The sequence below is a fragment of the Vitis riparia genome, chromosome 7 (assembly GCF_004353265.1).
Source record: "Vitis riparia cultivar Riparia Gloire de Montpellier isolate 1030 chromosome 7, EGFV_Vit.rip_1.0, whole genome shotgun sequence".
Classification (NCBI taxonomy): Eukaryota; Viridiplantae; Streptophyta; class Magnoliopsida; order Vitales; family Vitaceae; genus Vitis; species Vitis riparia.
This window is the reverse complement of record NC_048437.1, coordinates 824748-837450: the sequence shown is the minus strand read 5'-3', so window position 1 is coordinate 837450 and position 12703 is coordinate 824748. Positions and strand designations below refer to the sequence as shown.

Here is a 12703-nt window from a genome sequence, read left to right as displayed (position 1 = left end):
ATTTACTCCCATGATTTAATATGAGATACAAATCATTGTGAAAATTTAATATTTTATTTTTATATCTTTAGCTTTAAAGGTTTTTTAGTTTTAATTATATTTTTAATTGTTAAAATTTCTCATTTTATTAATCTCAAATAAGTTTTCATAGTAAAAAAAATTATTAATTGATGTTATTAACATCACAAATAAAAAGGTTATTTCAAGAAAATAATTATTTGAGTTATGAAAAAGTACATGTATTTTATAATATTTTTAAATGAGTGTAGATAAAATTGATTTATAAAAATTGAGATTCTTTTTTTATATTTTTTTTCGTGAGTGAAAACTCATTTTTCTCTTAAAAAATTATTTACTTTGTAACAATTAATTTATTGGATTTTTCTATGGTACTATAAGGTAATTTTTAATACTATAATAAAAATAAGAAATAAATTAAAAATCCCATTATCAACTCTATTTTCTTTACAATACGATAATAATTTTGATTATTTGTACTTAGATATAATTTTTTATATTTTAATTTCATTTTATTTATACTAAGAAGGATTTTTATAATAAAGATAAGGTTTTAAAAAAAATTCATAAGGAAGGATGACATTTTGGTAAATAGTAGGGAAAAAGAAGAATAAAACAATAAAAAAAATCACAACAAAATCTACATTCAATAAAAGTGTGTATATATATATATATATGTTTATTTATTTATAAAAAGCAAGATATTAATTTTATTTTCCTATTTGTTTGTTTATCAAGACAAATGGGGAGCAAAAAGCATTTACTTTGAGTTGGGTGGTCCTGAATTGACAAGAGTAAGTGGAGTAAGTTGATGTGATCTTCTAGAAATCCTCTCAATATATATAAAAATATTGTATATGTTTAATAAAAAAATGTGAGGAGCATATAAAAGTTAGAAGAGAATCAAGACACATGAGGATGAGTTGGGGGAGTGTACCAAAAATGTTTGGTGTCACACCTTGTTTGCAAATGCCCCACTCCCCCATTTCTCTCTTTCTTTTTTAAGGATTGGGATGTTGAGGTTGAGACTACTTCTTTTGTCTTTTTGTCTTCCTTCTTTCTATGGCCCCCAAACCTCTTCCTATTTGTAAATCTCTCTCACTTTCTCAAAGGCTATCCCAACCCAACTCATCCAAAGTTTGAGAAAACTATTATAGGTCAAGGATGGTTAATCTTGAAATATTTTTTGTTTTTAAAGATAAAAAATAGTTAAGGTTTATTTGGAACAATATTTTTTCAGAATAAGAGGTATTAGTTAAAAACACTTTCATCACGATCCTTTTAAAGAAAACCGTTTAGTAATTAATTATAAACTAAAAAAAGTGAGTTTTGATTCATATAGTCATTAAACGATATAATCAATAATCAAAATTGCATGTATTACATGAACAAAAAATAATCTATCAAGATAACCCCTTTCAGAGTCTCCCATCATCTCAAATTGATTCATTTGAGAATCATTTTAAGTTATTCTTTAGATTTTTAAATATAACTTTCAAAATTTGTTAAATATATGATTTTTATAAGAAAATACTTTCAATATTTAGAAAACACCTCTAACCTCTTTTAAATAACAATTAAACAAGGTCTAAAGGAAGTAAAAGTAGTTATTAGGAATGATAAGGACATAAAATAGAATGGAGTCCGTATAAGCCTCATTTATTTTTAAACATTTTTTTATTTTTTTATTTAAAAATGTTAATTATATAATAATTATAATTTTTATAAATAATTATTTTATTTTTTATAGGTATTAAAAATAAAAATTTCAATTATTTTTAAAATTTGATGAGATAAAGACAATTAATCATATATAAATGAAATGAAATGGAACAAGATAATACTAAATCCCTCTTGAACCTACTTCAAGTTTTTTTTTTTTTAATTTAATCTCAAACTCATTTGTGATCAATTTATTTTAATATAAAAAAATTAATGATGGGTTTTAATTATTTTCCATCATATATCTCTTTATTTATTTATTTAAAACAAAAAGAGAAAAGAAAAAGAAAAAGAAAAGGAGGGCATAAGTGAAAAGTAAAGATGGGTGGAGAGAAAGGTGGGGGAATAGAAGAAAAGGGAAGGAGGGAATGGGTGGAAATAGAAATAGAAGGTAAAAAGGAAGGAAGGAAGGGAGGAAAGAAAGAAAAAAAGCAAATAACTCCAACTACATGAAAAGTAGAGCTACCTACCAAATCCAGCACTAACTTAATTGCAACCACTCGTCTTTCTCACCAACTCGGTCAAATACCTGCAAAAGCAATATTGTCCCGAGTCAATTGCCAACCTCAACCTCTCCGCTTTTCCTTCTCTTTCTATTTAAATTCCCTTCTTCCATTTTCTCTTCTTTCTAATTTCTGTTTGCTTAAAACCTCTGCACCCCCGGCACCCGGCCCCCGGCCCCAATATCTTCCTTCTTCTTCTTCTTCTTCCTCCTCCTCCTATTCCCCTTCATCATCACCCTCAGAAGAAGAAACCCTCGCTCCTTTAGTCCTATCTCATACTTTCACACACTCATTCTCCATCATTTGTTGTTCCTTTTTGTTTTTGGTGGTGGTGGAGGTGGCGTTATGGGTAGATCTCCCTGCTGTGAGAAGGAACACACCAACAAAGGTGCATGGACCAAGGAGGAGGACCAGCGCCTTATGGCCTATATCAAGACTCATGGTGAAGGCTGTTGGAGGTCTCTCCCCAAAGCTGCCGGTACGCCTCTCTTTCTCTTTCTGAGATCTGACTTTTCCTTCTGGGTTTCTTTTTTTTATTTTAATGGAATTTTGAAATTCTTCTTCTTTCTTCAGGGCTGCTGAGATGTGGGAAGAGTTGCAGGCTTAGATGGATAAACTATCTCAGGCCTGATCTGAAGAGAGGGAACTTCACTGACGAAGAAGATGAGCTCATCATCAACCTCCACAGCTTCTTTGGAAACAAGTACTACTCACCCTTACCCTCATTTTTTCTTCAGCTCTATGTCTTTGCTACTGCTATTATAAACCTACTTTTCCTGATTTTGATATAAAGTTCCTATAATTTCCGATTAAAAAGTACTTCGAAAGTGAAACCAAACTTGGATTTTCCCTCTTTTTTTTCTTCTCCCAACTGGATTTTGGTTACTTCCTTAGAATTTTGAGGTTTTTTAACCTATAATATGTATAAATATTCATAACAAAATATTTGTTTCGGGATTTCCAGATGGTCTCTCATTGCGGGGAGATTACCGGGAAGAACTGATAATGAGATCAAGAACTACTGGAACACCCACATCAAGAGGAAGCTCTACAGCCGGGGAATCGACCCCCAAACTCACCGCCCCCTCAGCGCCGCCGCCTCCACTGCGGCCACTTCCGCCACCATTAACAACAGCAAAAGAAGCAACAGCACTAGCAAGAACACGAGCAATTCTGAATCAGAAGCTGCCAAAACTCCTCCAGTGCAGCCTCTGAACACTAGAAATGTCAATGGCAACATCAAAGCCGATTCGGCGGAAGAGTACTCAAACAGCAGCAGTGGTGTCACCACTGAAGAACTCTACCCACAACTCAACCTTGAGCTCTCCATAGGCCTTCCTCATCGCCCTCAGATTCAAGCTACAAATGAAAAGGAACCAAAGAAACAACCGCAAGAGCAGCTTCCTTTTCAGTTCTTTGGGGCTTCATCAGCCTCAATCAAAAACCATCAATCTTCATGTTTCTGTCAAAATCTAGGGTATCAGAACAAAACCCAAGAATGTAACTGCAAATCAGTGACAAGGATGATCCCTGCAGATGATCTCTACAGATATTACACGGCCTTGGATTCATGAAAAAAGCTTAGGAAAGTGCCTTTTGCTCACATGTAATATCTCCATTTTGTTTGTTTGTTTGGATGGAGGCAAAGAAATTAAACCAGACCCCAATAGTTGTAACATTCCAAAATTTTCTTTTTCTTTTTCCTTTTACTTTCTCTCTGTCTTTCTTGGCAATCAAACCGGTGCATTATTAGGAAGGAGAAAATGTGTAAAAAAAAAAATGAAGAGAAAAATGGAAATTTGAGGGAGAAGCTCATGGGCTTTTGATCTTGGGTTTATTTTATTTGGCTTAACATATGACAAGGCCTCCAATAATTTGAGTTAGGATGGGACAGCTTTGAGACTAAAATAATTGTATCATATGGAATGGGTTTAATATAAAAAAATATTCAAAACTTCTTAGAAAGTGTGGGTAGAGGTGCTTTTATTTACTTTTAGGACTGGCTTGAATCCCTCCTACTTCTACCTACCCCATTGCACCCCACTTTCAAGAGTAAGACCATTACATTTTGCTTTTCATTTTTGGACATCATCTCTAACTTCAAAAATTCATATTGCTACGAGTTGGTCTCCACCAACAATCATGGCTTTAATACCACATGAGATAGTTTTTAACTACTGCTTTTAATAACACCAGAAGTAGGAGGAGTGGGAGTTGAAGTAATTATTTTTACAGCACAATTGATTTTATATTTATCATTAATTTTTTTATTAAAGGTTTTTTTTTTTTTTTTTTTTGGTGTTTGAGGAAAAAGATGAGTTCCGGTTTTAAAATTGGTTTTTATTTTGTATTAAAAATAATTAAAAATAAAGTAGTACAAATAAAAATTAATTTTAAAAAATATTTTAAAATGTACAAAACAAATCAAGAATATTTCTAAGTTTTCCGATAAAATTTTGCTCTACAAAATAACAAAAAAATATTAACATAAATTATTTTTAAAACTATTTAAAAAAAATACTTCCCAAACAAATCATAACACATTTTAAAAATAAATATATAAATAAACATATATAAAAGATTGAGAAGCATAGAACCCACCTTGAAAGTTTTGTACTTAAATATCCTTAAAAGTTATTATTCATTTTCAAACTCAACATAATTTTAAAATTTTGGACGGAAAATCCTAACCCCTTCATAATCATAATTTTAAGTTGTAAGCAGTTTGTATAAATTAAGGATAATCTAATTACAAATTTGATATTAATATAAAAGTATGTGATATTTGTTTTTTGACTTAATAGAAAAAATCAAAATATTTTATGTTTTCTATTCAACTAAAAGTAATATGTTGATGTTAAATAATATAACTAAATTGAACCTATTAATAACAAATTTATTTTATTTATGTTAATTGATAACATGTTACTTTTAATGAAATAAAAAAAATATTTAATTTTTTTTTATTCAGCCAAAAAACAAATACCATTAATAAATTTATTAAATACTATCATAACATATTAATTATCATTATGTTTTAAACTTTTTATCATCATTATAATTTCAATTAAAATAATATTTCATGATATACCAGGTTACAATTGGAGTGGCATTTTAAAAGCTAAAAATAATTTTTCTTTCCCTTTTTTATTAATAAAACTTTTTATTTATATTTAATAGGTGTTTGGTAAACCAACTTAATAACTTAAAGCGACTTAATAACTTAATTTATGTCATTAAGTAAATTATGTTTAATAAAATAACTTAATAGTATCATTTAAAGTCAAAAACAATTTTAAGTAATAAGTAAAAATAATTAACTTATTCTTAAATTCATACTTTTATTTTACTATTTTACTCTCATTTACCCTGATTATCTTTATAATCTATTTTGCTACTCCATGATATCCATTATTACTTGACTTTTTTTACTTTAATTATAATTTATTAAAATAAATATGTTAATTTGATAATTTAGAATAAATTTTAAGTTAATTTTATTAAACAACCTTAATATTTAAACTAAAAATTAAGTAATAAGTTTTAATTCAACAAATTAAATATAATTTAACTTAAATCATTAAGTAATAAGTATTAAGTTTTATCAAACACTTATATTAGTTAATTCTAATAAAATTGCTTTTAGCACTAAAAAGATCTTAATGCATTGTTCCCTCCCTAAATCCATTTCTTTTCGTTGTATTATATACTAATTTGTTCTTTTAAAATAAGCTTTAACTTTTAATCAAAAGTAAAATCACTCTAGTGAGATTTTAATTGTTATAGAAGTTTTTACTCATATTACGTTTCCAATTTAAAAGTGTTTTTTTTAAATAAAAATAAATGAAGAAAATTAACAAGTGATCTAGAGTCTAATAATTTACATTTTTGAATTAATGCATTAATAATTTCCTTATGTTAAAAATAAATAAAGTAAATGGAATCTTTGAAATTATATTAAAAATGTCAATTGAAGACTTACTCCAAAGAAAATACTAGAAAAGGGGGAAAAATATTTCAATTTTTTTTTATATTATTTAGTAAAAATCCAAAATTGATATATATACAAAATATGAGTAGTCTTATTTTAAAAGGTTTTCTTTCTTCTTCAATTACATGGAAGAAGAAAAAATTTACTAGTACTAAGAAAAATTATGTTTGGTTATATTTTTATTTTCAAATTTTAATATAAAAGTTTATTTAAATTTTTAAATAAATTCTAAAATGGGAAATTAACATTTAGGACTCACCGATCTCTTATTTCTTTTTTTAACTAAATCTACATTGTCTTATATGTGAGCATTGAAAAATTTTATTTTCTACTTCTTTTTACATGTTACAAAATATGTTTTTATTTTTATTTTTAAATGGATAAAACTAGAACCATGCTTGTTTTTTTTTTTTTTTGACTTAATTTTAAATAGAATTTAAAACTAAATAGTGTTTAATAATATTAAGTATTAAATTATTTATTTTTTTAATTTTATTAAGTATTAAAAAGTGAAGAAAAATCGATAAATTATTTTTAGCATTTAGAAAAAATTAAATATTTTAGTTTTTTTTATTTAGTTAAAAAAATTAAGAAATAAGTAATAATAAGATAACAAAAAGAATACAAATAAAAACAAAAACTATATTAAGTAAGTTACTTTTAACAAAAATAAAATAAAATAAAAACAAACAATACCTTTTAATATTTAAAAATATTAAGCAATTTTATGGTAAGTAGTAATTTGAAATTTGAAAAATAAAATACTATTCAATCTTACCAACATAATTCTGAAATAAGTTCAATGATATAGTCTATAAATACTTATAAAATTAAAATTAATTTCAAAAACTTGAAAATCACACTTGGATTTGGAAAGGGGTTTTGTGGAAATGAGTTGAGTGATGTTGAATTTGGGAGTATGATGTGGGCATGGATTGAGTTGTGTTGTGTGTGGATTGGAATTAATAATGAAATTAAAATAAAATAAATAAGTTTTTGGTAGGTGGGTGGATGGTGTCAGCCACACAACCACCCCTGTCTCTTCCAATAAATTCCATGGACTATTCTTCTCTTCTCCATCACTCCTCTCTTTTGTTTGACTAATTTTCTCCTTGTACACTTCCATGTAAAAGTTCAAAATTTGAGAGGGAAGAAAATATCAAATAATTTATATATATATATATATATATATATATATATATATATATATATATAAAGAAATAAAATTAATATAAAAATATTATTATATTTCTTATAGATCGTTTTCGAGTCATAATCATGTTCACCTAATCCTACCAAAAAGTGGCATGTCCATAACCATATGGAAACAAAATAAGAGTAAGGGCTTCTTCTAGAATGTGAGGGTACATCATATATTACCCATACCTAACTTATTTGTTTTTTTATGGAGATTTGACAACCAAAGAAGTTGAGGCTTTCTATTTATTTAAAGAAAATGACACATCAAACTGTCTACACATGGCAGTGTTCTCTTTTGTTTTATTTTTATTTTTCTTTTTTTTTTTAAAAAAATATATAAAAGATTATTTGATTAGAAGGTCATTAAAAATCCAAATTTAAATATTTAACCTTTTATTTTTTTTTATTAATTTTTACCTTAATTTTATAAAAATATCAATTTTTTTTATTATAAAAATAACAATTTACTTGAAATGACAAAAAAGAGTTAGATTCACGTATACGAGATTATTTCATTATTTTTAACTCATTTATACAAATATAAACTTAGAATAGTTACGAAATATTAAAAATTAATTTTTTTAATTGAAATCAACTTTCATTATTTTTTAGAAGTAAAACTTTTTGAAGTCTTGTTTAAGAATGATTTTTTATTAACAATTTCTCGGAATAATTTTTAATTATTTTAAGGAATAAAATCCCATTTGAGAATTCAAATATGAAAAATAACCTTTTTTAACTAATTATTTATGAAAATAGTATTATAATGTAAAAGTTATTCTTCATACTTTTAGTTATTTCTTGGAAGACTATAAAAATGCACTTGAAAACACCACAAAATATATTTTGAAATAAAACCTTTATTATATTTGGATTGCATAAAGTACTATGAAAAGAAAATAAGAGTATGTTTTGAGAGTAATTTTGAATTGTTTTTGTAAACAAAGTTCTATTTAAGAATTTAAATATAAAAATAGTTTTTTTTTTCAATTTATATATATATAGTGTGTGTAATTTAATTTATTTAGAATTTAAGTATTTTTAAAATAAAAGAATTTTATGAAGTAAATAAAAATAATGATTCTAATGTATATGCTTTCCCCAACCACCATAATAAAGAAAAATAAAGATGTATTTATCTATAAATAAATAAAAATATTTATTTGTCTACATAATTCAAAAGGTACAAGCAAGTATAGAAGAAGATACAAATTTAAAACTCGGAAAAAAAAAAAAAAAAAAAAGAGTTGTACAGAATGGAATTCTAAAAATAATTTCGATCAAAACCGTTCTTTCTTAGGGGAGCGAATATAAATCATTCGAACGTGTTACTTTAATAATTAAATATGCCATAAATTTATCACAAAGGGGTCCATATTTGATATTAAAAGATGCCTTTCCCTACCAGACTGAAACAGACTTGTTAATATCATATTAAATATTCTCCTCCAATCTGACTTCAACACATAAAATAAAACTTTACTTTATCTTCCTATAAAGAATGTGATTAAGCCATTGTTCCATAGTTGTTGTCCATTGTTCCATAGTTGTTGTTCTTACCCTAATAGAAATTTGGAGATTCTTTAAAAAAAATTTAATTTAATTTTTTTTTTTTGTACAAAAGCACTATCAAATCATATTTAAAAATAATTTAAAACTCAAATATTGATCCGATTAACACTTAGAAATCATCGAACACAAAAACAAAATCAATCCAATTAATATTAAAAAGTCACGAATGACTTTCATAGTTATATATATATATATAATTTGAAATCCCAAATATTAACTCAATTAATACAAAAAATTGATATAAAATAATTATGTTATTTCTCTTCTGTATTGAACCATTTTAAAAATAAAAATAAAAATTGTCACAAGACAAGTAGACCTCGAATCAAATAAGACTTGATAAGTTGTGTTTGTTAATAAGTCTATTCATTTTAAAATATAATTTGGAATTCAAAAATTAGCCCAATCACTACTAATTATTGACAAACTAGAATTAGTTTAAAATGACTTTGTTGTTTTTATTCTTTGTATTTTTATGAATTTTAGTAGTTGTTTGATAAACTAACTTAATAATTTAAAATAACTTAATAACTTAATTTAAGTCATTTAGTAAATTAAGTATATTTGGTAAAATAATTTAATGGTATGACTTAAAATAAAAAATAATTTTAAGTAATAAATAAAAACAATTAATTTATTTTTAAGTTCACATTTTCATTTTACCTTTTTATTCTCATTTAGTCTTATTACCTCTATGATTTTTTTACCATTCCACAACCTCCATTATTATTGGATATCTTTTAACCTAGTTATAATTTATGAGGATAAATATGTTAATTTGATGGTTTAGAATAAATTCTAAGTAAATTTTATAAAACAATTTTAATACTTAAATTAAAAATTAAATAATAAGTTTTAAGTTAATAATTTAAGTATAATTTAATTTAAAATCAACTTAAGTTATTAAGTAATATCTATTAAGTTTTACCAAACATGCCCTTATCCTTGAATAAATGACTTTAAATAAAGGAAAACTTAATATATTGGATTTATTAATGAATTTAATAATCTTTTAAAATAATTTATAACTTAAAAATAAACCCGATTAGTATAAAAATAAAATAAAATAAACCTAAATGAGTTGATTCTACCCTAGTCCTTTATATGCAACTATATTTTCCGAATTCTCTCACTAAAAAGAATAAATTTTAAATAAGTAGTGCTTAAGTTTTAGGTTCTTTAACGAATCTACTATTTTTTTTTAATAATTTGAAATTCAAATAATTAATTGTAAACCAAAGAAAATTTTGATTTATTTATACATAAAAAGAATTAAACTTTTGTTTGTTATTTTTTAAAACATTTTAAATAAAACATTATTAAGCATTATTATTTATTTATTTAATTGAAAAAAATTTGTTTTCTCTTTATGAAGATGTTATTATTATTTTTAAATATAAACTAAATTAGTATCATCTTTTAACATGAAATATAATTTATGATTTTATTATAATACGAATACTCATATTAACTAGAAACTATTTATTATTAAATTTATTTGTAATTAAAAATATATTTTTTCTTTTTAACAAGAGTTGAATTAAATTGAATAATACTATACAAATTGAATTTTCAATTTTTTTAGAAAATCAAAATAGAATATTTAAAAAAAAACCTAATATCACAATGGGTTTTTTCTTTTCTATATTTTTAGAAAATGCTTTTAAAAATAACTTCCCATAACACCATGATTTTTACAAATGATTAATTTAACTCTCATTTTTTAAGGTTTCAGGTAAATACAACTAACTCTATTAGTTTAAAAATTCATCAAATACCTTTCTTAATTTTAATTAAAGGGGGGTAAGTGAAAATATCAAATGAGAATGATACGAGAGTCATGTGATGAAATTTGAAACTAATGGGGGCTAAGTATATTTAGCCAAAACTTGAGGAGGTAAATGAAATTAATCCTTTCTAAAAATACCAAAAAAAAAAAAAATTATTTTTTTATTTTATAACTTCTAAATATTTTTAAAAATAAGTTCTAGAACACATGAACCAATGGCCCATGGTTTTTTTTTAGGAAAAATCTGCAAATACTAAAAGATGGGGGTCCCCTAAGGTCACAATCAATGCTAGAATCTGCAAAAGGGGCTTCATTGAATGGGGTGTATTTCATTTGTTTATGTGAATTTCATGATATAACAACAATCATAATAACATGTATCCATCCACCCTTTAAAAAGTCTGACTTCTTTCAGGGTTAGGTGGCTGCAATGCCTTGTACAATTCTTATAAATGTCACAATAATTCTTTTGGAGATGCAAGTTTTGGCTTTTGTCATTGAATCCAAACACAACAAGAATGTATGAAACTCAAGGGCTCTTTCAAGTAGTCCTAGTGGAAGAAAAATAATAATAATAATAAAGTACAAAAGAATTCAAAATCTTACATTAAAAATTTATAAATGTTTTTGCAGGTAAAGAAAATAAGAAATAAATTTGAAGTAGGTACAAAAGAATTTCTTAGAAGTAATGGGACAGAAGTTAAAAAGTATATTTATATGAAAATTTAGCATAAGCTTAATGTAATCATTGTTTTATCATAAAATTGTGATATATAAAGTGTAGATCCCAAAATTTGAAAAATTCTAGTTCATAAGGAGATTGTTACTGCATTAAGCTATTTAGATTAAGTTGGTAATTTTGTACTATTCATTATAATTTAAAACTTTATGTAGTTTTTTTATGATTTATATTATCTTTGAAGATTTAAGATTGCTGAAAAACCGATTGTGGATTGAATAGGTAAGAATGACTCGATTAATTGGGAATAATGACATAAAATGCATAGAATGTACTTTTATGAAAATTTAAAATAAACTTAATTAGGAAATTTCAAATTGAGATTTTTTTTTTAAAAAAAAGGCTTTCCAAATCTTTTTGTAAACTTTGTTTGAGAGTATTGAGAGTTTATATACATGTAATTTTGTCACAAAATTGTTAAAAGATGAGATTATTAGTACATAAGGTTATTTAAATTAAGTTGACAATTTTGTTACATTCATTTTGATTTAAGACTCTACGCACTTTTAAGTGATTTACTTCATTTTTAAAAATTCAAGGTTGCTACATAATCAACTCAAGATTACATAAATAAATATGGTTAAATTAATTGGGAATAATGATGTAGAGGGGATAAAATAGACTTATATAGAAATTTAGAATAAACTTAATTTGGAAAATAATTTTAAATTAAGAATTTAAAAAATAAATCTTTAAATCTTTTTTGAATTTAAAAGAAAGAAACTGTTTCTAATTTTTTTCAAAATTTTCTAAGTTTTTTAGTTTTTTTTTTTAATTTATAAAATATGTTTTCAGTTACTTAAACCCAATAAGAGAACCCTTTAAATACCCCTTAAGGGTTAAGGTTACGATTTCAATGGCTTTAAATAGTTGTCTTCGACCTTTAGAGAGAGAGAAAGAACCTAGGTTTCTACCCTTCCAAAGCCCACACTTTGAAGTATCAAGACCATGGTTCAAGTTATCGGGTAAAAGATCTTAAGTGAACGAGACCTCTAGATTGCGAACTTTATCTTTATCGAATGGATTTTGATTTGGGAACATCCAGATCAAATGTGTGAGTACTATATCTCTAGTTCTATAGTTAATAATGTTTTTTTTATTGTCATTTAATGCTTTAGAGATACCTAGGGATAAATGCATACACCCTACGAAATCCAAAACCTCACAAT

At 25.1% G+C, this 12703-nt stretch overlaps 1 protein-coding gene across 1 annotated transcript; it reads left to right on the top strand.

Annotated features, from left to right (window-relative positions):
- Positions 1–2363: 2363 nt before the first annotated feature.
- On the top strand, positions 2364–3976 carry LOC117919463 (myb-related protein 308-like). Its single transcript, XM_034836671.1, has 3 exons — positions 2364–2721; positions 2817–2946; positions 3208–3976. The coding sequence occupies exons 1-3, from the start codon at positions 2589–2591 to the stop codon at positions 3815–3817; spliced, it is 873 nt and encodes a 290-aa protein (XP_034692562.1). The 5' UTR covers positions 2364–2588; the 3' UTR covers positions 3818–3976.
- Positions 3977–12703: the final 8727 nt, after the last annotated feature.